The 26,430-nt window shown below is 40.0% G+C and overlaps 1 protein-coding gene across 4 annotated transcripts in view; it reads left to right on the forward strand.

Moving 5' to 3' along the window:
• Window positions 1–5,862: 5,862 nt before the first annotated feature.
• STK32C (serine/threonine kinase 32C) overlaps window positions 5,863–26,430 on the forward strand; it is a 240,427-nt gene continuing 219,859 nt past the window's right edge. Inside the window, exon 1 of one of the 4 annotated variants that reach the window (XM_042856759.2) lies at window positions 5,863–6,449. In XM_042856759.2, the coding sequence (XP_042712693.1) occupies window positions 6,365–6,449 (85 nt within the window). In that variant the 5' untranslated portion in view covers window positions 5,863–6,364. The remainder of the gene's footprint in view (window positions 6,450–26,430) is intronic. The other 3 variants (XM_065552146.1, XM_065552147.1, XM_005305315.5) reach the window with 3 other exon arrangements.

The following is a 26,430-nucleotide window of genomic DNA, read 5'->3' on the forward strand; positions in this document are numbered from 1 at the left end:
AAAAGTTTGTCCACCCCTGATCTATAAGGTCATGGTTCATGGCACAGGTCTCACTGAAGTTAATTGACATATTTGCATATATGATCTGAGAGCAATATGTGGCCACAAAGCTGCAAAAACCAGAGATAAATTAGAACGCATTGCATTTTGCATCGAGTTTGCACAGGTGTAAATGACCAAGCTGTATACAGTGGAGAATCAAGCTAACTATCCTCTGTTTGACAAGTGAGAAAACTGAGGCAAAAGATTGAGAGCTGGATTGTCTTCTCACTTATACTAGGGTAAAAATCAGGAGCAACTCCACAGAAGTCAATAGAGCTACACTGGTGTAAAACCAGAGGTTAATAAGAATCAGCATCTAACAGTTGCTCAAGACCACAGAGGGAGTCACTATAATTTTATATGACACTATTGATCCCAAAGTGCTTTACATGTACATAGGCATCATTTCACCTGTTAGTGAAATATAGTCACCTGTTAGTGGTAGAACTCACCTGTAAGTGGAACTTGTGTCTAAAAGAAAACAGCAATACTACAGAACAGTTTAAAGTGTAGTGTCAACTGCTTTATTTAGGTGGTACTGTTACTGTAGCAAAACCTGACATTTTTCTACTCTGTCCCTCCCAATTGCTGTCTAAATCCAATATATCTCAATGGAGCTTTAAAAAAAAAAATCCCATCTCTACTCTCCAAGTAATGCTCTCAAATGGTTTAGGGCAGGAAGCACAGAATATTGTTTTGCGATTTGAAACTGCAGCAGGAATTTTGATAAGCAAAACATAATTATCAAGCTGGAATATGGCAAGGATAATGGGCCAAATTCTGCTCTCTGCTGCATTAATGTCAATTTGGAGTAACTCTTCTAAACTCAGTTCCTCCTACTCTTATCTCATGGCACATTTTTATCTTTAATAACACAGTCATCAGGACAATGGTCTGATTTGAAAGATGGCACTGCCATGGCACAGCACTACTTCTGGGGTAGAAGTACAAAGAGCGAAGAATGCCATGTTCCAAATACAAATTAAAGAAAAAACAAAAACAATCTCCCTCTCCCCTCCAACAACCATTCAGAGCATGGATAATCTTATTCCAGGTAAGAGATTGAATTGTTTTCCTGAAAGCACCAATAAAGCAATTAAAATAGTGGTTGGAACCCAACCCGGAACATCTTGTTCAAGTAAAACTCCCAGTAGAAAATCCATGGATGTTTTGGTTGAGTAAAGAGTGCAGGACTGAGGCCCTGATTTGTAACACTTATAGCAATGTCTATTTCACTCCACGGAAAGAAAAACCTCTATAATTTTGCTGGCAGATCTTACACATATGGGATCTGATCCTGCTCCATTTAAAGACAATAGCAAAACTCCCATTATCTTAAATAAGAGTCAGATCAGGCCCCCTGTGAGTTGAAATTCTGGCATGACAGGCTGATAGCCTTCTTTGAATCTCTCTGTGTTTATGAGCTGGAGTCATACATGCATATGTATAGCTGATTTCTTGAGAGCAGGAGTGAACCCATAATATAATTTTAATGAGGATTTATTGTTCCCCAGAATTCTGAATGGTACCGAACAAACGTACAAGCATTGCTTACTTCTTGCGTAGAAGGTTTGCTTTTCTTTGTAAGACTGAAAGCACTCATTAGTCTTGCAATGAAGTGTAAGATGAAAATGGTTGTTGAAAACGTGCTCCATGAAGGTGGCAGAAAGTCTTAAATCTTCCAGGAGAAAGAACTAACAAAGTTGTTGGGGAAAAAATGAGCCAGCTTTCGCAATATGATCACAGTTTCATTCTAAACATGTTTTTGAGAAGAATGTGAGGGTCACTGAGGTAGAAAAAGGGTTGGGAATCATGGAATCAATTCAAAGAACATTTGAAGTCCTGGTTGCCTAAAAAGCAGCGTAGAGAAAGAGAAAAATGGCAAGTAAATGAGACATGGATTGAACCCCAAAATGACATTTCCCCCCTGAGAATGTAATAGTAAGAGAGTGAAAGCAAGAACTGAGCGCTCAGATATATAATTTACTGTAAAACAAAACTAACCAAAATAGTTGTCTTGTACAAAGAGGGGAGTATCCTATTCTTTGAGAAGACATTCCTGTCAATTGGAAACCATTTGGTCAAAAGGCAAACAAATTTACAACCTACCATTTGCAGTATATTTACAACTTACAATTAAAGATGCCTATCAAATATTTTGTACAAAGCATGAATCACAATAACTAACAATTATATATAACGTCCATAACATAGCATGAAAGAAAATAATACAGAATGTTAAAGCAAAATAGATATTATAAAGCTGCATCCTAGAATCAGTGTAAACACACTTGGAGGTAATAAATATGGTTTTACAGCTAAGGTGGTGTCGTCTTCTCTGATACTTTGGATACATGTTATTGGTTGACAGAAAGCAAGGATTTCCTAGGAATTTCCTTAATTAGCATGAACATTTATTTTCATATAACAAAAACAGACAAAAACAAATACCCTTTAAACACATGAGCTATCATATTCTACAAGCATCATGTGTATGGAAATATATGTATCTCCTAAAATTCAGTAAAGGTGCAGGCAATTTTGTAATAACTTAAAATTAGAATAATTCTTTGAATAACAATGTTTGCATCAATATTGAGGTCTATCCCCTACAAAACAAAAACAACAACCCCCTGGAATCCACAGAACAAAAAGCAGCGGGACTCGGGCAGGCTCAGGCTTCGGTCCCCCCTTCTGGGGTCGTGTAGTAATTTTTGTTGTCAGAAGGGGGTTGTGGTGCAACGAAGTTTGGGAACCCCTGAATCTTGTGGACCTTGGAACAATGAATAACAATAAAAACAATAAACCCTGTAGGCATTTCAAAAGTGGGTGGTATCCAGGAATAATCTGAGATAAACTCTTACTGTGTATTCCTTACATGGCAACTGTGCTCCCTCTCATGCAACTCCAAAACCTGCAGAACATGCAGGTGAGAGAGGAGTACTCCCAAGCTACTACTCTCAGTTCTCTATCTCACAATGGTTTGTGCAGGATACCCAGTAGAACCAATCAATACAGCACTTGCATTTGGTTGGCTGTGAATTATGTGCATGGAGAATGGCCTCTTACTCTAGCATAGCGTTTCTCAAACTGGGGTCTGCAAGGGTACTCCGGGGGTCCTCGGGCTGCACTGATCAACTCCTCCCGCTCCCTCCCAGTGCTTCCTGCACACCAGGGAACAGCTGTTCAGCAACATGCAGGAGGCGCTGGGATGGAGGGGAAGGAGTGGGGACGGGGGGGCACTTGGGGGAGGGGGCAGAAAGAGGTGGGGAAGAGGAGGGGCAGAGGTGGAGCAGAGGCAGGAAGAGGTTGGGTGGTGGCCAGGCCTTGGGGGAAGGGGTGGAGTGGGGGCGGGGCCTTGGGCTGAGCAGAGGGCTTGGGGGTCTACAGCAAAATTTTAAATCAAAAGGGGAGTCCTTGGGTTACTAAAGTTTGAGAACCACGGCTCTGGCAGAAAGACTCTCCCATAGTGTTCTCATACTAGTTTAAGCAACAGCATGCTGCTTATCACATATGCCTGGAATGCACAAACCCCATTTTTCTCTTCAATATGTATCTACATACGTGTACAGTGGCGTAACTCCCCTCTTTACACAACCAAAGTGAATTGGGGATTTTACCACTAAGTAGCAGCCTATTCTATTCAGGTTCTTGTACTGCACCATGATATCTGAGTGACAGTGCTTCAAACCTATACCTCTAACTTCAGCCTGCATTTTTTTCTCTTTGTTCAAACTTACCATATAATACCTTCAGACCCAATTCAATAAATATGTCCTTACAAAAGAAATCTGTAAGAGGCTGTGGAAGCCACATAAAACAAAACATTGATTTTCTGAGATATACAAAGGTTTAAATCAAGCCCCTAGTTTATCACAAAATTTGAAGAAAAAAATCAATGTCTCTGTCTTTGCCTTAATAGGGTGGAAAAAATCAGTTGTGACTAATATAAGATATTCTACTTTTGAGCTTTCATAAATAACTGTACATTGGCAACAAACTTATTAATAACGTAGTCCAATTGCCTTTCATATTTGTTGTAATGTTTATGTATGAGTTTAAAAATAATGAAATAGTGCCATATCTGCTAATAATGAAGTTGGTCCTGGCACAACTGATAATACTAGAGCAGGACCAAGCCCTTCATCCTATAGTCATATTCAAGAAATAGTCCACTGAAACCAGTAGTATTTTGGGTGCATAAGAAATGCTTGATCAGGTCCAGAGAGAGCTTTGTGTGAGTAAGAAGTGCAAAAAAGACTCAGTCCTCCTCCCATTGAAATCAAAGGCAGAACTTACATTGATGTTAATGCGGGAGCTGGCCTAAACAAAGTAAATGAGAATATACATCTAAAGTACACTATGGCATGGGAGACATTCACTATAAACCTGATCCTGTACTTCTGACCCATGAAGCAAAACTCTCCTGGACGTCAGTAGATGATGGGTCTGTATAAGTAGAAAGAATTAGACTCTGCGGTCCCAATCCAGCATGAGTAGTCCCACTGACTTCAGTGGAGCTACTCACATGTTTAAAATTAAAGGTGTTTAAAAGCTGTGCTGGATTAGGGCTTAGATGAACATTACTCAATGCAGGAAAGAACAAATGGATATGATTGTTCAAAGAGTTATCTGAGTTCAGAACATGCACATCAAATCACAAGTATAGGGTAAAGAAAGAAAGAAATAGACAAAGAGGAAATCTGAGTGTTCCTAAAGGTCCAGAAAATATTAATTTTTGTTTTCAGTCATCTAACAATATCTTTATATTCCGAAAATCAATGATGACATTTAAACTTGTCTACCATACATGACGAGTATAATTTCCCCCATAATATTGTGAACAAATTTTTGCTATGCAGAGTTCAACCTAAATGTACAGTTAAACAAGAGACTAGAAAACCACTGTGAATTAATTAGCAATGCAAATTAAGAACAATGCAGCCTTTAAAAATTGTATCTACATATTATACTGGGGGAATTATTGCAATGTGAGCACTACATTAAGTATTTAAATTGCTTGAAATACACAATTATCTGATAGTAATGTACCACTAAAATTAGCCTGTTAAATAGTGATTAAACATTGTTCTTCCTATTAAAGGACCTTTTGCTGCATTTCTGAGCAGACTGTAGCTTCTGACAGTAAAGTAGTATGATACTATGTTGCAGGGAAGAAAAGTCCATACTGAATTTGTGTGTATTTTTCACTTCTTTTCTCATAAAAAGAGAGTGGAGTCATTGACGGGTGTGAAAGCTAGATAAGCAAATTACCAAAATACCCAATGACTTTATTCCACCAGTTATTACTGTAAAAAGCAACAGAGGGTCCTGTGGCACCTTTAAGACTAACAGAAGTATTGGGAGCATAAGCTTTCGATGCATCTGAAGAAGTGAGGTTCTTACCCACGAAAGCTTATGCTCCCAATACTTCTGTTAGTCTTAAAGGTGCCACAGGACCTTCTGTTGCTTTTTACAGATTCAGACTCACACGGCTATCCCTCTGATACTTGACAGTTATTACTGGTAAGTCTGAAGGTGTGTGTGTGTGTGCTCATGTTTGTATTACCATTACTCGTTTTTCCTTGTTAACACACATGCTGGAGAAAAATGTTGCTTCTTAGCTGTTATTCGCACCCCCATGGAACACGTGACTAGTAAAACAGCTGTATCGATCACAATCGATCATTAATTCAAAACAAGTCAGATACATCTTTTACCATTCAAATCGCAAGGGGGAGGGTGGGAAATGTGCTCAGCTCCCATTAAATTCTCCCTACATCCAAGCCACCCACAGAAGTCAGCATCTCGATGAGCTCAAAAGGTTAAAGGTAATTCCTCGTTCGCACAGCTTGGGCGCCACCTAGCCGTAATTAGGGCCCTGCACATTCACATAGGGCACCGGCCCCACACGCTCCGGCTGCCCATGGGCTGGGGCTGCGTTGCCCTTGCTGAGCGGTAGGAGGAGAGGGGTTCGCTTGATTCTGTTGCCGCTGTTCGCATCCCCTGGCTCCAGCGGGCTCCTTCGGCTGCAGTAGCGCCGATAGGGCAGGACCCAGCGGGGAGCAGAGGCGGCAGTTCCCCTCGGCGCCTGGGCGTGTGCAGCCAGCGGCTGGTTCTTTGGCCAGGGCCATGCGTGCCGGACAGACAAAAGCCTGGGCGAGCGAGGCGTGAGGAAAGGCGCCCAGAGGAGGAGAGGGAGGCGCGTACGCACAGATCCATCTTGAAGGGGTTTTGCCTGCTGCTGCCGCTGCCGCCGCCGCCGCGCCAGGCTCGCCGAGATCACCGGGCGCCAGGGGATGCCAGCTCGCCTCCTCTTCCAATGTTTCACTGGGGCAAGTGGAAGAAAAGGATGGGAGCGACCACTTCTTCTTCCAAGAGACCCGTGTTCGATGAGAAGGAGGATGGTGAGTACTGTGCGGTCCCGCACCCGGCTGCCCCCGCCAGCCCTTTCCCGGGCGATCAGAACCTAGCGAGGTGCACACCCAGAGCCCCCCGGCTCGGCCCGCACCCAGGGGCCGAGGGTGATTGCAAGTCACAGCGGGAGTTGAGAAAGGCAACTTTTATTTCACAGGGATCGGCTTTGCTTTGGGAGTGAAGAGAGCTAGGACGGATCCTTTCTGACGGGAAATTCTTTAGTCAATTGCAGGCACCTATCTGGGGGAGAGACAGGCTCCAGGAACTTGGAGAAAGAGTTGTGAGGTGTGTGTGTGTGTGTGTGTGTGTGTGTCAATGAAACAATTTTAAATTCTATTGAGGTGGTGTTTGTGTAAAGCAAACTTATGCTTATGGTTTGACAGTAAGTGCACAATGGACAACAGGGAAGGCAAACACACTAAAATAAGGTCTACCGTTGAAAGTGTCACAACCCCCCACTTTATTTCTCTGGGCTGAGAGACGCTCAAAAGATGTATGCAGCTGATATGGCAGAATCCCTAGCGTGCACACACGTGGTGGGTCATCTGTTGAATTTCCAGTTGCCTGACTGGTGCTGGAGAGAGCAGTTCTGCTTTAGCGATAATTGGATTTGTCATTTATAATGTGTAAACCTATAATTTATACAATATCTTGCAGCAGACCCATGAATACGGGGAGAAAGTTAACCTGTGTGGATCATAGACTGCTCCCCAACCCGAATTCTCACCTTTGCCGCTGTCTGAGCCTTCTGTCCATAGATTGTGAAAGTCTCATATTGGTGCTGTGCTTTTTCCTCTTGCATCGTTAGCACGCAGAACATGTTTACCTGTCTGAGGAGAGGGGAGGTGGTACAGTGATTTTAAGATTTAAATGGAAAAATCAAAAGTTAAAAGGAAGTGTGCATGTAATAGACAACACACTAAAGAGATGTTGGAACTATATTTGTTGCCTTTCAGGTTGATGAAGCATATGCAGGGTTTCTAAGACAGCATTTTGACTCAGTTTTAGTGTCATGAACTTGGATGTTAGAATATTAGGAAATATTTTCTTGGAGTTATTGGCCATGTGAGAGAAGGGCTTTCACAAAACCATCAACATGAATGTTTCCTTTGTTAAACCAATGCCTCCAGTACATACATATGCACTATATGTGGCAGAATGGGGTGTGCTTTGTTCGCCTCATCTGAGTAGTTTTCTTATCTAGATAGCACCCCCCACCCCCTATCTTACAGTGATTTGCTTTGGGGGCAGGCTCTAACTGAAAAGCTATTTTGGCAGTATTGAATCACAGAGTGTAATGTGGTCTTCCTTCACCCCCATCACAAGAGGAGCTCTCCTAGTGGGAGATTCACAGTCAGGAAGGTCTTGCACAGAGATTGCTGGAACTCTGGTTGGGTAGAATGAGGGGGCCAGCACTACCTTGTCATTTCAATCTAGGACCAAAGTGTGAACAAGTTTGACTTCCAATTTACAGGATCTAGGAGTACTGTGTAATTTCAGTCTTGTCATCTCAGCTTTCACAGATAAAAGGATGGATTAAGTACTCAAAGCTGACACATCTGATAAACACATATTCTGTTAAGTAGCTGGGCAATGTGATTTTCACCATTGCTATTTGCATGCAGTGTGATAAGCAAGAATGAGCATAATTAGAACCCAATCCGGCATGGTCATTCAAATATGGAAATCCTATTGATTTCAATTGGAGTGACTGACACAGAGGGTTTGCAGGCCCTCTGTAAAGATAGGGTAGTTGTTAAGAAAGAATGCCTAATTTAAAAGAACAGAGAAGAAAAACAGAAGTTAATGATGAGGCTTCTTTGCTATAACTAAAAATATGAAGCTTCAGCTTCTGGTGACACATGACATTCTGTGACTACCATGAATAAGAGCAAAGCTCAGAAGATTGGACAATGGTGAGTATAAGTTAGAGTGCAATATCATAAAATTACATTCACTTCTGTTAAGATGATCGTACATTACTTCTTTACCTTGAGGGACAATAAGTTGGAATGTTAAGTCATCTTGAAGTACTGTGTGCTTGTCTTCATCACTAATATCTGTTTAAAATTGTTCCAGATCTTAATACTGTTGATCTCAAAGAATTTTTAGCGGCCAAATTCTTCACCCATTTTACACCTCATGGAGTTCCAATGAAGTTTAATAGGTTTAAGGCAGCACAAAGGTCCTGATTCAGAAAGGTACTTAAGTGCATGACTAACTTTGAGCACATGAGCGCTCATGCTCATACATGTTTAAGTATCTTGATGAATCAGGACCAGAATATGACCCTAATTTTCTTTTACTCCCTGAATAACTATTTTCAAGCACACCAGCAAGGGTTGTTTTCCTTGTATGTGACAATGTTTTACATCTTTATAAACTCGTTAATAACTGCTAAAGTTGTCAGGGTGAAATAGTGGCTCATTGAAGTCAATGGCAAAACTCCTTCTGATGTCAGCAGGGCTAGAATTTCACACTAAATACATTAGGTTCAGATTATTAATTATTATTATTATATATTGCCTTTATTTACGTGAGTTGTTACAAGGAGGAGGGAGAAAAAAATATTGTTCTTAACCTCTGAGGATAGGACAAGAAGCAATGGGCTTACATTGCAGCAAAGGAGGTTTAGGTTAGGCATTAGGAGAAGCTTCCTAACTGTCAGGGTGGTTAAGCACTGGAATAAATTGCCTAGGGTGGTTGTGGAATCTCCATCATTGGGGATTTTTAAGAGCAGGTTAGACAAACACCTGTCAGGGATGGTGTAGATAATACTTGGTCCTGCCATGAGTGCATGGGACTGGACTGGATGACCTCTCAAGGTCCCTTCCAGTCCTATGATTCTATGAATTTCTATTGATGTCACCTGTGTAAGTGAGGTCAAAATTGAGGCTCTACTTTTGGACTAAAACAGTGGTTTTTAATCTTTTTTCAATTTGCATACCGCTTGCAAATTTCAAATGGAGGTGCAGACCCCTTTGGAAATCTTAGACAGTCTGCAGAGCCCCAGGGGTCCATGGTTCACAGGTTGAAAACCACTGCTCTGTAAGATATACTAAGTATGAGAAAATTATATTAAAAAAGTAGCTAGTGGTTATTGGCTAACAAGCCTTTACTAGCCATTCAAAGTAATTAGCATTGAAGAATTATTAACACTGGCATCTCTTTCATATTATTAAGGAGTACAGAATGTAACTATTAGAATGCTACAGATACAACATAAGGGCAGGGGACTGGACTTGATGATCTCTCAAGGACCCTTCCAGCCCTAGAATCTACGAATCTATGAACATTACAACTAGTTACTAAGCAGTGTTGTGATGTGACTGGAATGTAAAGTAAGAGTGGTGTTGGGACTGATATTGCAAAATCCAGTAAAACCTAGTACATTCAACTGATTAGCTGTGTATGGGCCTGCCTATGTGGCTGCTGTGTCCATGGAACTCCCATGAACTCTATTAGAATTTTTTGATTTAGGTAGCTGCAGGATTGGAACCTAGAAACACACTGTGCCCCATTTTGAATGTTCAGAGGTAACAAAAGCAATGAGTAAGACAATTGTAAAATGCTTTAGAAAGTCAGCCTCACAATATGGTTTAGAAGGCATTTTTTCTGAACAGACTCTATACCTTTAAAGAGAAAAGTAATCTTTCCAAGTGAGGAAACATTGCCAAAGAATGATTATAAATAAAAAGGGTACTTACAAGCAGTGTTTTTATAATAGAATAGATGTATAAACATTTAAAGGGTTTTTTTTTTTTTTTTTTTTTTTTTAAGTATTGCCTGTTTTTTCCATCATTGCTTGTTAGTATATTCAGAGCAATTACAGTGTTGATCTGGTGCACTCATATTTACTGGCACAGCATGGTTGCTATGGAGATCTCTTAAGACATTCCGATTACTTCCTGAAATAAAGAGCCAATTAATATTTCAATTTGATGTGAGATGTCGTCAGTAATTCTCCATATATTATCACAATTGTCAGGGTTTTTTTTTTTAAAAAGGGCAAAAAGTAGACTGGTATATGTTTCTAATGACAAAATTATATATATGACAAGCATAATGAATTAAAGACATAATTGTCTAAAAATCAAAGATGAAAGCTTACTATAAATACAAAAACATCGTATGTATTCTGCCAGTTAATACAAAGTTCAAATTTTTCCTCCAATGAAACCTGAATATTAGATTTTAAGGCCAGAAGGGACCATTGTGATCATCTAGTCTGACCGCCTGCATAACACTGGTCATAGGACTTACTTGAATTAATTATTGCTTCAGGTCCAATAGCTGTGATTGAACCAGAGCATCTCTTTTAGAAAAGAGATATTCTTAATTTTAAAAAGTATCCACTGATGGAGAATCCAGCACAACACTTAATAATTTGTTCCAGTGCTTAATCACACTCCCTGTTAAAAAAATAGTATGCAGTATTGAAAGTCTGGCTAGCTTCAGATTCCAGTCACTAGATCTTGTGATTCTTTTGTCTGCTAGACTGAAGAACCCTTGACTGTCAGATTTGTTTCCCACATAGGTACTTATAGACTGATCAATTATTCTTTAACTTTCTTTTTGATACACTAAATAGATTGAAGCTCCTTGAGTTTTTCACTAGAAAGCATATTTTCCAATCCTTTAATTATTCTTGTGGTTCTTCTCAAAACTCTCTCCAATTTTTCCAACATTTCCCCTTAATTGTTGATACCAGAACTAGATGCTGTATTCCAGTAGCAGTCACACCAGTGACAAATACAGAGGTCATATAAGCTCCCTACTCCTACTTGAGATTTTCCTGTTCATACATCCAAAGATTGCATTAGCCCTTTTAGCCACAGCATCACATGGGGAGCTCATATTTGGCTAATTATCCACTACGACCACAAAAATCTTTTTCCAGGATACTGTCCCCCAAATAGGAAAATCAGCTAATATTACTTAATAAATTTGTGTGTAGCCCAAGAAAAAACATGTTGTTGAATTTAATCCAAACTGATATAGAAGTGATAAGGCAACTGCTTTTGATAAATCCACATCTTAGTCTTGCCCTTGATTACAACACGCATGTATCCCTGTTCATGTTTACTGGTCTAACCTTTGAAATGCTTCACAGCATTTCAATGTTATGCTCCAGCTATCTGTAAAGTTGGTCTTGAAAAGAAAGAAGTGTTCCTCATGCTTTGTGATTATTTACAAAAGCCAACAGACAGAACACATCCATGGAGCAGTTTTCCCCACTGCTCTGCAATTGTTAGATTTAAGAGCTATTATTTGTATAGAAAACTGGTTTGGCATCTACGATGTTTTCTAAAAATGTAGCAGCTTTAGCTACTTGTTACAGCTTTCCATCTGGAGATGCTTTTCAATGATAATTTTCTGACAAGAAACAAGGTCTTTCCCAAATTGAACTGCACCATATATAGTATATTTTAGATTAATCAGAGGTTATTAATTGGCATAGTCCTATCTGACACGAACTCAACATTGTCAGGATTTCTAACTAATCTGATGCAAACGCTCCTTCCCCCTCGAAATTGTTTTAAAAAATGAGGTGTGGGAGACATTATCCAGAGTACAATCTGGACTGATGAACAGCTGTGTCCCCTCAATTCTCTAATCTGGGATGCCTTTTACATTACTTTGCCATGAGAACAACCACTCCTGGCCTGCTTACACACAGCCTCCTCCCACTTATACTTTATAAATGCTATAACCAGCCACTCATGAATTGTACAGCAGGGCAACACAAACAAACTCCCAGTCCCAGACTTCCTCCATAAATGTTGCATCCTGTACAGTCCAGAACCCTCCTTACAATACAGGCTCATATCAAGTCCATCATTTCATTAATAGAAACTCATATGCACACATCCTGTTATCCCAAATGAAGTTTCCCAAATGCTTCATCCAAGCACACTGGTTTAGATAAAACAATGAAAAAAGTTTATTAACTACAGAAAGGTAGTTTTTAAGTCATTACAAATAATGAGGCATAAAAGTCAGAATTGGTTACAAAGAAATAAAAGGTAAAACACAACTAATACCTAATTTAACAAGCTAAGTGAATTCAAAGCAAAGGTTTTTCTCACCACAAGTTCCAACAGTCTTACTGGCTGAATCTTTTAGTCAGGGTTCCTCCCCAGTCCAGTGCTGCTTCCTTTGTTCTTCAAGTGTTGTTGATTCTGTGGGTAGAGAGAAAGGGAGAGATGGTTTGGGACATCTGCTCTCCCCCCTTATAGTCATTTCTCTTGCCCAAGAATCTCCAGGTGAGGCTCAGGAGACAAAGTCTGTGTGGATAGGAACCTCAAGCTGCTTTTTTGTCAAAATGTAGATTTTTTTTTTTTTTGTCCAACACCATCTCTCCTGCCAAAGAGTGGTCACTTAATCAGGTGGTGGTCCATTTGATCTCATTGACACTAGACTGAGGCATTAGTTAGCCTTTTGTCTCTGGGGAACAGGCTTGTGATTGCCCACCAGACAGGGGTGCTGAGAGCCATTGAAACAAACTGTAAACCCTGTATATAATGGAAACCACTTCAGGCCCGGGGTTGCAGCAACATCCCCCGCTTCCCAAGTTCTGGAGGCATAAGTGCTGGAACATGCCTCAGTAATATCACACAGTGGAATCTTATAACTTTACATACAATGTTGCCACATATATTTTACCAAGACAATAATGATTAGCAAATCATGGGTTTTCAAATGACACCTCATAAGGCATACTTTGTACAAGTTTTACCACAATCCTATAAAAGGGGTGAGCATAGGGGTACAGGCTGTCACAATATGAGTCTTCCATCCTTTACAGTGAATCCAATTGTTTTTGAAGTAAAGAAAATTACAAGAAAATACATGGGACTCCACATTCCCTAGCATGCACAAACAGGAAAAAATATAACACTTAAGTGTTTAAAAAAAAATTGCGGGTTGCAAAATGAAGCACACAAAGGTTGGGAAATGTCAGGATTAAGGTTGTCTGTACAACCTTCATTCAGTCTCCCTGTGCTCATGCATTATGATACAGTCTTAAAATTACATGATCACGTTTTTCTACAGGACCTCTGGCTTCAACCTTAACCTCTCTGTGCTTCTGATTCCTATCTGTACCTATCAGAAGTTTTCAAAGGCTTATAACTTGACCAAATTTGGGAAGTTTTTCCATAGGAAAAACAATATGCACATCTTGACATCGGGACCACTCGCTGCTCGCCCACCAAGTTTGGAGTCCTTACTCCAAAACATGGAGGAGCTAGCGCTTTTCAATGAAACAGTTGTAAGAATTTTTAATATGGACAAAACATCATAATTTCCCCTAATGATGTTCTTAGAAATGCTGAACCAATTGCATAAATTAATTTTTATATATGGCTGAGACTGACACGAAAATTTTAGCTTGAATGTTTAAAGTTTGGCAAAGTTATAAGCAACTAAAGACAGGTTTTTCTAAGTAGTAGTGTTGGGCAACCTTAACTATAGGAGGTGCTGCCTGCAGTACCTATAACAGAATGAGATATAAAAATTAACAGTATTTATTGTGTTTAACAGGGCACACTCCACCTCCATTCTCAGATGCTGTAGGAACTCTCAGACTCACTGTGTAGAGTAGCAACTGTGTGTGATTTAGTTACATTCCCATTCTCGGTATAGTCCCATTCAGCAACATTGTTACCATGTTTCTCTACCTTCAGCCCCTTCCCACAAGGCCAGGGAAGAACAGAGATATCCTTTCCTTGAGTTTCTTGTTCGCACTGAGCTCAGTCGGCTTTACTTGCTCCCTTCCTATGTTCTTTATACCCCTCAGTTGATGGCCTAATTGGCTCACCCAGTCTCCCACCCTAATTAGCCAGTTAGCTTACACATCCCTGTCCGCTTTCTCCAGGGGTGCTGACTGAAGCCTGAGTGCTAGCTCCCTACACTGTCACAGTGTTTTAATATGAAATTATCTAAAAATGAACTGAAGAAGAACCGTAAAGTGAATTTCCAGTTTGGCTTCTCTAACAGCATCAAAATGGCTAGCTGAAAGAAAGTCAGGGACATATCAATACATTTGGTGTAATCGATTTAGCTGTCCATTCCTTTGTTTAAATTGAAATTATTAGGTATGAAGGCTTTTGTCTTTTGGGTACCACATCTGAGGAATACAAACTGAAATTAGAAATTGTAACTCTGGTCTAAGGGCTTTTAAAGCTAACATCTAATTTTTGCTGTTACACTTAGGAATTTCCTTGCTCTTGGGTCTGATCCCAGATCCACTGAAATCCCTAGGACCTTTATAGTTGAATGGGGGGCAAGATCAGGTTTGTCTCCAGCTCATCTTATTAATACCAAAATTAACCTGTCTAATAAAGAGCCCAGTCATGCACTCCACAGGCACAACTCTTATTGTCTACTCAGAAAAGCTTTCACTGTAGTCAATACTACAGGAATAATCCTCAAATTAGGTTATATATAATATAGGGCTTTTTTACCCTCAAAGGACAATCAGTATTTTAATTCCTTAAGCCAGGAAGTTCTGGTAGAATCCACCTTACTGGAATAATTAAAAAAAAATGACCAAGGATTGTCTATTAGGATAAGAAGCTAGAAATGTCAGGCCGGTGAGCATATCCCATAAATTTGATTTCCTGCCTTTGTAGTTGGAGGAAGAAGTGGCAGGCAGCAGTGCTTCTAGGCCTGTTTCATCTCCTTAGAGGCTAGCTCACCTTCTGAACATTATAGATCTTTGCTGTCTACCACAATTGTACAGATTTTTTTTTAATAAATATATGGGGACGGGGATACTGAGAATGAGCCTTTTCTCCTTATAACAGAAATAGCTAAACCATTTTTAAATATTGAAAAATATAGGTTTGGATTTTGAAAGAAGACCAAGGGAGTTAGATTCCCAAATCTCACTGAATTGCAATGGAAGTTGGGTGCCTGGCTCCTTTGAAAATCTCAGCCTTAGTCCCTTTACTTAGATTTAACTTCTTAATGCAACATTTAAATATGGTTTTCTCCTCTCCTGAGGAAGGCAGCCATTTGAAACTTCTGGCAGTCAAACCTTTATACCACACCATGTATCCTCTCTCCTGTATCCATCATATCTATATAGAAATATAAAATTGCAATAAAAATCTAATTTGTGAAAAGTCTAGCTGCATGGATGACTGCTATCAGTGCTCTGGTTGAGAAATATCATTATTCTACAATAATTATTCCTATGTAAAGGGAAGCAGCATTAAGCATCTTGATGGCGTTTTCCTGACTCTTTGTCTAGTAAAAGTTAAAACACTTGGGAGTCTACAGGACCCTAAAGGTGCTTAAAGTCTGTAAAGTAGTGTTTGAAAAAAATGGCATTTACTTTTCTCACTGGCAGTCACAGCTGAAATTTACAATAGTTTTAACAGCCATGCTGCCAGCTGCTACAGTGCTGCTCCAATCCCCATGGAAACAGACCTGAAATTGCAAAACATGGGGTAAGGTGCTTAAAATAATCTCCATTTTAACTTTGAACAAGGTACTGATGATCTATAGGTTTGTATACGCATCAGCATATTCTTATTATATCTTTGTAGTAATCTTGGGAGAAAAACTCAAGTGGTTTGAGAAGTCATCAGGGGGTGTATGTAGATTTAATATTTGCAAGTGTTTTACCTTTATCTCCACTCTTCTTTCTTACACACCTCCATATGCTCTAACTCCTCCTCTGGATCTGATCCTGTCTGCTCCAGCCAGGTGTTGAGAAACTGAAGCCACTGGAGGTGAAGCTTTAAATCCTTGTGGAGCTTGTGGATCCACAATGAAATCAGGCTTTGTTCCTGGACTCCTTCAACAGCTGTGTCCCGAGAGCAGCTACATCATGCTGTGTTGCCAACTGACAGTTTTATCATGAGTATTGTGATATTTGGTGTTTTTCATAAAGCCCCAGCTCTTGGACTCAATTGATCATGGCATTTTAAAGTAAGTTTCTGGTCCTCACAGTTGTGGAGAAAAGCTGGAAAATGTAATCCAAGTGCATCCTAATTGCTCAGGAACCAGAAGGCAAAGAAACTTAGCACCTTGCAGGATCAGGTCCTTAGATAGTAAGCCTTTTGGAGATAGACCTTGCCTTTTTACATTGTGTGAAAAGCACTGTTTGCTTACAGCTCTAACTACTACCACCAACGCTGATGTGGCTGAAGGATATTTTAGGAATTTTTAATGAAAGTGTCATATAAAGGGCCAGATTTTCAGCCTGCAGATTCTATTTCAGTATGTGCAAAATAGCATGTGCTCAAATTTCCGCCCACACTTTGCACTACACCTGTATGTGTAAATCCTTACATGTTAGCATTTGCACTGAGTCCAGTTGGTGTTGTGGGTGCAGTGCTACCACTCGCACATGCACATATAGATGTTAGATTATGTAAAGATTGTGTGTGTTAGAATTTTGGACAGATGTTTTAGCTTGCAAAGTGCAGGCTCAGCTTTCTGTTTGCCGGTTTTGCATGCTCAGAAATAAGTGGAGGGCAGTTATCAGGTAGATGCCTAGATGCAATATCATTCTTTGCTTCTGCTTACTAATGAAACACAAAAGTGACAGCAAAAGAGGAGAAACACTTCAGAGGTGTTTTTCAAAACTATGGTTTGATTTCAGGACAGTTTTGAACAATATTTGGTGGAGGACTATGGGACTAGGTGGAGAGATTGTGACAGATGTAATTCATCATGCGGTTTTTAGTGTGTTTAATGTATTTGATTTATCAACATGAAATATAAAGCATAACATACATAATTTTTAAAAATTTGTACTTCAAAACTTCAATAATTGTGAAATATGCTTGCTACATGACTACAGCCAAGACTAGAGTAGACAATGGGGTTTTTGCAATGTTCATTTTACATACATATTTAATAGATATATTCATTTAAAAAAAATCAGTGTTAAAGGAGCTGGTTGAGATCAACAAAATCCAGTTAAGGATGACCTAGCACAAAAATGATTTTACTTTACTTACCTAGCCTTGACATGACATTTTAAATTGTTAAGCTGCCTCAGCTATAACATCTAGCTTGCTGTTTATATGACAGGCAGGAGATAAGTCTGATTCACTAGATGACAGAGTACAGGGAAAAATCCAAAAGGATGTTTACCACATTTTTACCAATAAGATTGTAGTATGCAGATGAACTAAAGTGAATTGTCTGATAATTGACTGAGTTACCCCGTATGTTCTAATCTTACCCATGGAACCAGAGCCGAGCTGTTCATAACTGACTTGCAATCAGAATCAAGTTTGAAGCAACGAAGGATATATCTACATTTAAACTGTTGCAGCTGTAGTGCTTCAGTGTTGACACTACTTACACGGACAGCAGGGGTTCTCCCTGCGGCGTAGGTAATCCACCTCACCGAGAGGTAGTAGCTATGATGATGGAAGAATTCTTCCATCAACTTAGTGCTGTCTACACTGGGGGATATGTCGGCATAACTACATCTCTCAGGGGCGTAGATTTTTCACACCCCTGAAACATGTAGCTATGCCTGATGTAAGTTCCCAGTGTATACCAGCCCTAAATATATTTACTTCAGTTTTTTCCAGACTTTGTCACTTCTATATTGCTCAAAAATATATTTTGGAAAAATTCAGGAATAAGGTGGAGAAAGGAACATTTTGGAGAAGGTTTCCATGAAAACGAGATCTTTTTCTTTTTAAAACATTGTGATATTTGGAGCACAGCTAAGGAAAACTGAGAATAAAAGCAATTCACACAATCAGAAGGGTCTGAAAACACCACAAAGCACTTTAAAATGTATGTTAATAGTGCTAGTTCTACACCTCTTATTCTGCAATATAGCTGCTCTTGGGGAACAGCTGTTAAAGGGGTCTAGGAACAAAGCCTCATTTCTCTGTGGACCCTTGGGCTTCACAAGGATTTAAAGCCATAACTCTTATATTCTCTGTAAGACTCTGACCCCTACCCTGTTGGGAACATGAATCAAGAACTCTGCAACAGGAACGTGATAGAGTTTCTTAACTATTTTTTCCCCTTATGTAGGAGACCGTATAGGGACATGAATATTATTAGGATTGCCTGAGGCCAGTAGAAGCACCCAAATCATAGCCACTGTACACCATTCTCCCATTCTTTTCTCCATGCTTCCTTCTATGCATCCCCCTGTGCCTAGAATTCTCTCCTGACATGGTCTGCCATCTCTCCATCCTCACCTCTTTGCTCTTTCAAACCTCACCTCCTTCAAATTTCTACTTAAAATGTGCTTCTTCTAGTAGGCACATTCATCCTAGCCCTCCTTCTGTCCCCATCCTCGCCTGTATGAAGTCATCATGATGAGAAAGACAGAGAAGGGAAGGAAAAATGAAGGTGGACCTACAAGTCCCATACGGAGTATCTCCACTCAGTTACTTGCTTTTATTGTCTTCCACCTCCATATCTCACCTAGATGGGTTGTAATGTCACTTGGGCAGGGGGAATGTCTCCTTATTTGTTTGGAAAACTCCTAGCCCATATTGGTAAGTAAATTAATAAGTTATTATTACACTTGTAATGCAACCTTTCAGCTCATCACTGCCATGCAGTAGTTCTCTCTTTTTCCCCATCATTTAAGTTGTTAAGTTTTGTTAAGAGCCAGATGCTTTTATTTTTTAAAGTGTAATCAGAGTGAAATATTAAAGCAATGCACCCGTCACAAAGAAAGGTTAGGGCATATGTAATGAGTAATTATTTTTTCTTTTACAGGCAGGGAATTCTGATACAGTTTAATACAATGACTAATTGGGCAACTACAGAAACAGAACCAGCTCAGATATGCGAGAAGCCAGGCTATTTTATTGGCTTTTCATTTTAGAAATATCTGCCTACATTCTTTGCTGACTTACACTTTGCTCAACCCCAGTATATTCAGTGAACCTGGCTTTTAGTATATTTTGTAGAGTACGATTCACATATCGACACTGGGAAAAAAAAATCTGAATTTTACTTACACACACACACACGCGCACACACACACACAAAATCCACAGGAATCAGTTAATGCTTTCACTGTATCAGTTACCCAGATTGATTAATTTGCTGCATATGTGTTCCTCCCATTGAATAAACCAAGAAGGATCTGATACTCCACTCATTTACAGCAGTGTAATTCCACTGGTCTCCATAACAGGGGGGAAATGACGACAATAACACTGCAAGCTGAACTCCTACCAACTTTAAAAGCACTGTTTCCACTGCTGGGAAACTTTTGCCCTATAACAATACCTATGGGTATACTGTCTACCTCCTTCTCTCAGCCTACTGATGCCCACTTTCATTTACCCTTCCAGCCAGTCTCTGCCAAATAAGGAACAGACATGATGCAAGTAAAAAGTGAAGAAAACATGAATTGCCTTTCAAATGTGGTTGTAATGCAAAGGAAACATTTTGGGATGTTGTACTTTCTTGTTGTGAAAGTATATATAATGTACATTCATTAACAAGGCTTGGTCTACACTACCCCCCTAATTCGAACTAAGGTACGCAACTTCAGCTACGTGAATAACGTAGCTGAAGTTCGAAGTACCTTATTTCGAATTAGTTCAAACTTACCTTGGTCCACACTCGGCAGGCAGGCTCCCCCGTCGACTCCGCGGTACTCCTCTCGGCGAGCTGGAGTACCGCAGTCGACGGCGAGCACTTCCGGGTTCGACTTATCGCGTCCAGACTAGACGCGATAAGTCGAACCCAGAAGTTCGATTTCCAGCCGTCGAACTTGCCGGTAAGTGTAGCCAAGGCCCAAGAAAAAATATGCACTCTCAATATGCACTTAAAAGGGACACTTTAAATGTTAACTGGCACAAAAATGTTCACCCCGCTCCCCGCAAAATAAGCACTTCAGCAACATGAGTTTTATTTGAGTGGCTAGACACCAATAAACCCAGCCTTAAGATCTGCTGCCAATGTGGAGTCCCTGTGTGACCATCATGTTATTCTGCTGCTCTGTCTGTCAGTTCTACTGTTGTGATGCATGTGGAGAGCAGGAATCACATTTTCAATCTTCTCCCATCCCACCAACATGGATGTAGCAGAGAGTCAGGGGCATATATTCCGAGTTTTATCCTAGTAATCGTACCGTGATTGGGTTGCCCATCAGTTGTAGCCCTCATTTTGGAGGGTTTGGCATTGATTCAGCATCAGAGGTTTTTTTAACAACCTAATTTTTTTAAGGGAGAGGATCAATCTATCTGTTTTGTCAGTGTTGTTCATGTCCTTTTCAAGGTAAGCCTAAGGTAAAATGTGAAATATTTAGAAATATATTTAAAAACAAAAGTGAGTTAGGAGCCTAAGTCTCATTGAAAGTCAGTGACACTTAGGCTTCATGTCCCTTAGTCACTTTTGAAATTGGGGCATAAGCGACTTATGAGCCGATGTGCTTTTGAACATGTTAGTCCTAGTCCCAAAATTTGTATGCACATTTAACTCCCAGCTAAGTCCCAGTGGGCATTTTGCATGCAGGGATGGGCCCTAATGTAATGTAGCAAATGAAGTATCAGTACTTCTGAAAGTTATATTCTGCTAACTTGCAAGAGGTTGCATTTTCCCTCCCTTTAGGATGATCAGCTGGCTTTTGAAGGAGCCGCATGAAGCTTTTATTAGGTAGCAATATAGTTTCTCTTGGTTGGGAAAATCTTTTTACATAATTTAGTTGACAGGTTTATTACCTGGAAACCTGCCAAATGGTTTATTTTGTAGATGTTTGGATCAAATTGAAAATCCCCCACTAGTACTGTAGATTCACAGAAATATCATCTAGGGCAGATGGGACCAAGTTCATCCCTGTGCAATTCCATTGACTTCAATGGTGCTACACAAAGTCTAGATTTAACCCCTCATTTGCAGACTGTAATAAGCAATGGCCAATTGAATAAAAGAAAAACAGGTGCAGAAGGATGATCATCTTCGGCTCTGCCTCATCATTACTGAGTTCAAGTGAACTGTATCAAAATCATTATTACATTTCCAATTGCAAAATTAAATTGTCAGAGGCAAGAAGTTATTGAAGGTGTACCAGAGCAGCAACAGCAGGCTTTGAAGAAAAAAAAAAGTAGTTTATAATTATAAAATTATAAGCATCATGTATAGAAATGTGCTCTTTTATGGGTCTGATTCTGAAATTCCTTACTCACATAGGTCGTTCCACTGATCTCAGTTGGGACTACTCCCTTGACTGAAGATTACTCACCAGAACAAGGCTTTATAGATTTGAGTCTTATTCTTTTCCTGGTGTCTCCATACAGTGTGAGAGCTCCATATCTTGTGGATCTGATGGCACTTACACTGAGTTAACATTTGTATAACTCCACTGAAATCAATGGAGTTACTCTTGATTTACTCCAGCTTGAGAGCAGAATCAGACTTTATGTGCAGAGATCAAATAGCATTGATATTCTATTATTGTAATTCACTATTTGGTAAGTTCTTATACAAGATTACGTACACATCAAGAGTCCTTTTCAAAGATTTGTGTGTCATTAAATCTGGTGATACAATGACCTCTTGATTTTCAATTTCTTTACTTCCCCTTAGCCATCCAGCATCAGGCCTTGCTGTGGCCTCAGTTTCCCTTTCTTTCCTACAGAATCAGACTTCATATTGTGTGTATTTTCTGAACAGTCTCCCCTTTTAGAAGTCTGCAGTATTGACAAAGGCCCAGATCCACCCAGGTATTTAGGCTCCATTGATTTCAGTGGAAATTAGGAGCCTAAATACCTGAGTGGATCTGGGCCAAAGTTCAAAACACAAATCATCTACTCAGGCTGCATTAGTCCTTTCAGTTTATAATAGGTTTCTCTAGCCTTCCAGTCTAGGGTTTCTCCCCAAGCAGGCTCTTTCTCCCTACAGGTCAGGAATCTCACCAGAGGCTTATCCCTTAATATACTCCTACTTCTTGCAGGTGTCTCTTTCTCCTTCCTGGGACCTCTATCACTTTCTCAGCTACCCTTTTCCGCGCAGACTCCCTTCCTAAACTCTCTCAGACTAGGTTTAGGTTGCCCATATACTCCCTATGAAGCCTAGCTTCTAGTCACATACTCCCATCATGTGATCCCTGATTTCATTCTCTTCAGCTGGGGAGGTGAGCTAAACCCAGGGCCGCCCGGGCAGGGGCGGGGCAATTTGCCCCGGACCCCGCAGGGGCCCCCATGAGAATATAGTATTCTATAGTATTGCAACTTTTTTTTATGGAAGGGGTCCCAGGCCCCCTGAATCCTCTGGGCGGCCCTGGCTAAACCTGGCCCAGCTGAGGCTGAGCCCCAACACGCTTAAAGGGACAGCTCACCCTGTGACAGAGTCAAAGAATGATTCCTTTTGACCTCAGCTTAGCAGGAATTGCCAGCTCTGTTGAACTATGTTGAATGAAATATTGTGGGTTTTGATTAGAAAACTATGGACTGGTGCCCAGTAAGGCTGCCATAAAATCCACAATCCTATTTATTAAGGTCAAAGATGAATTCACTAAGCTTCCATGTGCTGTAAATTACTTGTTAAAAGATTTGTTTAAAAAGAGGAGGGGAAAAAATAAGCCTGCTGCTCTAATCAGCAGAGCTGCATCTCCAGGTCCAGATAGTTACTAATCTTTAGAAATATTTATCAGTTTGGTTTACAATCTATTTTTCTGACCATGACTTTCTTGAATGGCTGTGGGTTGGGAGTACAGGTGCCTTTTCTTATTTCAAAGCAGAACAACAACCCTGGCTGTACTGGAATGGCAATTCCATAAATATTGCAGAGGGGTAAGAAGTGGGGATTGTGAGGAGAGGTCATAGGCATTAAAATAACATAGGTAAAATACTAAAGTTAAAACTTCATATTCTTTCCTGGCTGACTACTCTTTTCTGGAACTTATCCAGAGAGCCTTTTATAACATCTGTTGCCTGCTACCCTCTGAACTGCTTAGAAGAGGCAAAGGCCAATAGGTGGGACTAATAATTTAAAGGTTTCAGAGTAGCAGCCGTGTTAGTCTGTATCCGCAAAAAGAAGAACAGGAGTACTTGTGGCACCTTAGAGACTAACAAATTTATTAGAGCATAAGCTTTCGTGGACTACAGCCCACTTCTTCGGATGCATATCTTATGTCCACGAAAGCTTATGCTCTAATAAATTTGTTAGTCTCTAAGGTGCCACAAGTACTCCTGTTCTTCTTTTTAATAATTTAAAGTCTTTGAGTGGTAGCTTTTAAAACTGATGTCTAGACAAACATTGGAGGACTCTCTCCAGTTCCCTCGATATAATACCTCAACACCATTCACATAGGCTTGGTATGATGGTGAAGTTAGCTGTAGGCAGAGGTAATGGTGTGGAATGCCAAGAATTCCCACAACTGTGAAGCAGCCCAAAAAGGTAATTTCTGGTGGGCTAGGCTTGTGTTTAACTGTGCAGCTTGATGTATTTTTCAGTCTAATTTAAAGACCATCAGAAAAAATATTTAAGTGAAAACAACACAGGTATGTAAAGATAAGGCATAATCCAGAAAAATCAAACTATATTACTTATCAAGGAAAGGACAATGTGTCTTGATTTGCCTTAACTTAAAAGTGAAAGGGAAGGTATGTTCTCTTAAGCTCCCAGTAGTATTCATATACTTATGAGGGTATCAAATGGTGTGTGCTAAGCCCTTCCCCTCTGATAGAGGGAGAAAGAGAGATGCTCAAGTTCAGGATACAGGAAGGTCCCTATCTCTGCTAGTGATCCAAGAAAGTGAACCCCTCTCCTGGAGTCAGGCAGCTTAGGTGCCTAAATCATTTCTTGTGAGAATGAGTGAACACCTGATTGAAATAGTGGGACTAGATCCTGGGTCGCCTATCTTGCAGATGTGTTTCCTAACCACTAGGCTACAGAGTCAGTCACTCTCACTCACTTTCTGGCCCTAAGTATTTATCCACAGTGGAACAGCTTCAACAGGAGAGACAGAGGGAGCCGCACATCAGAATATTCCATAGATTAGTGGTTAGAGCACTCAGAGGTGGGAGACCCTCTGTTCAAATCCTCTCTCCCTGCCCTCTGGCAGATAGGCGAGAATTAAACCAGCCTCTCACACGTCCCAGCTGAGTGGTCTCACCACTGTGCTAAAAGTTTGTATAAGGTGGGTGGCGGCACCACTCCCTCCTCCTAGATTTTGAATGGGAGCCAATCCAGTAAATGGCCACTGAGCACATCTACTGGATCAGGCCCTAGATGCAATATAGGTGGGCAAATGCTTCCTGGTTTGTGGATAGCTCTGAGGCTTAGATGGGAGATAGGCATTTAGATTCCCAGAAGTGGCAGAAACTTAGGTGCCAAGTGAGGTGAAGAGCCTACAGGGTTCAGCAGGAGTTTTGTGGATCACAGTGGAGCCTACAACTGGAATTTAGGCTCTGAGATGTGCAGTTTAGGTGCCAAGTACCTTTGTGAATGGAGGCCTATACCCCTTGGAGTCAGCTGATGGGCTTATGAAATGGCTACAGCTCTCTGAGAAAAGAATATTTTTAAAATGAACAGTTCTACTCCTTTTCAGCATTATCTTTTATCAATTAAAAATAATAGGGAGTTCTTTTGAGTGATTTGTATAATGCAGAAATATTTTACATGCAGATGGTTTGGTAATTGAAAATCATTCTGGCATAGCGCAAACATGTTTTAAACTCTGATTAGTGGTATCTCTCTTTTTTTCTTCCAGGAAAAAAATCAGTCATTTTGGTTGACTTAAAATATACACATTGTAGGCTATAATCTATCTCAGTCAGACCAACATAAATATGGGGAAATACCAGTCTGGATTTACATTGATATAACAGAGCCAAATCTGGCCTTTTGAGCATAAGAGTAGAATTAACTAAAGTTATCAATTTGTAAACATGACTAGGACCTAGGCATGAGAATAGACACTATTCTTTTTCTAGGGCCATGCTTTGGTTATTCTATGCTTGTCTAACTTCAGTTTAGGTACATACATATACATTTTCCAGTGCCTATGGTGCTTACTGTATGATTCATTTAAAAGACAATCTACTTCAATACTTTTGTAAAGGATTTCACTGAAAATATATGTTTTTTAAATGTATTGCAAAATATCTTATATTCAAATATATTTTTCACATTTTTGGGTATGCTATTTCTCTCTCTCTCAGTTAATACTATCTAATGATTTTCAGAATTCTGGAGAGTCCATTTGACTGCACATATGGTTTATTAATTGACCAACAATGTATCCAGATACCTCTATTAAGCAATTGTACTCCCACAATGATCCAAATTGTGCTTTTTGGATGCACATGCAAGGCTCTCAGGCAATACTGTTGCTGATTTCATTGGCAACCTTCTGGATATCTCTGGGATCAGAACTTGGCCCACTCACTAATTATCCTTTTCTTCCAAACACTTATATAACCCTTACAAAAAGTATTTCTAACTCTGCATATTAGCTACTCTCTACCTTGAAATTCTTCTCAGTCCAATCCGGCATCAGCATTGGTTTCCTAGCCCTTTGCTCTTTAAATCTGACCTTTAATCAAATGCCTTTAGCGCATCTATCCTCTGTTATCTGTCATGTCATTTGCTGCGTGTGCTTGTCAAACTGTGTGTGCAAATCTCAGTATTTCTATTTTTAATTACTAGATCTAGGTGCAAATAAAGTAGCTAGATATGTAATCACTGATACTCTGAATTCATCTTTGGGGACAAAAAAGGCAAATGCATTCTTTTGTGGGCACTAAATGTATGCAGATACTGGGAGGCTGAAGTTTATCCATTTATCCTTTAAAAAAAATCCAATGTAAGTTGTGTACAATGCACACAGAATGTACACTTAAAAATAGTGTTCAGCTGTTTAAAAACACCCCCCCCTCACTCCCAAGACTAAGAAAGTTGTGAGTTTTCACATCTGCCTTTCCCTAAGGTAGAGAAGGATTGAGCTACTAGTAAATATTACATGACAGACTTAGTGCTCCTTTTCTAAGGAGGTTAAAAGGTTCATTTCTG

This window comes from Chrysemys picta, chromosome 7, assembly GCF_011386835.1.
Source record: "Chrysemys picta bellii isolate R12L10 chromosome 7, ASM1138683v2, whole genome shotgun sequence".
Classification (NCBI taxonomy): domain Eukaryota; kingdom Metazoa; phylum Chordata; order Testudines; family Emydidae; genus Chrysemys; species Chrysemys picta.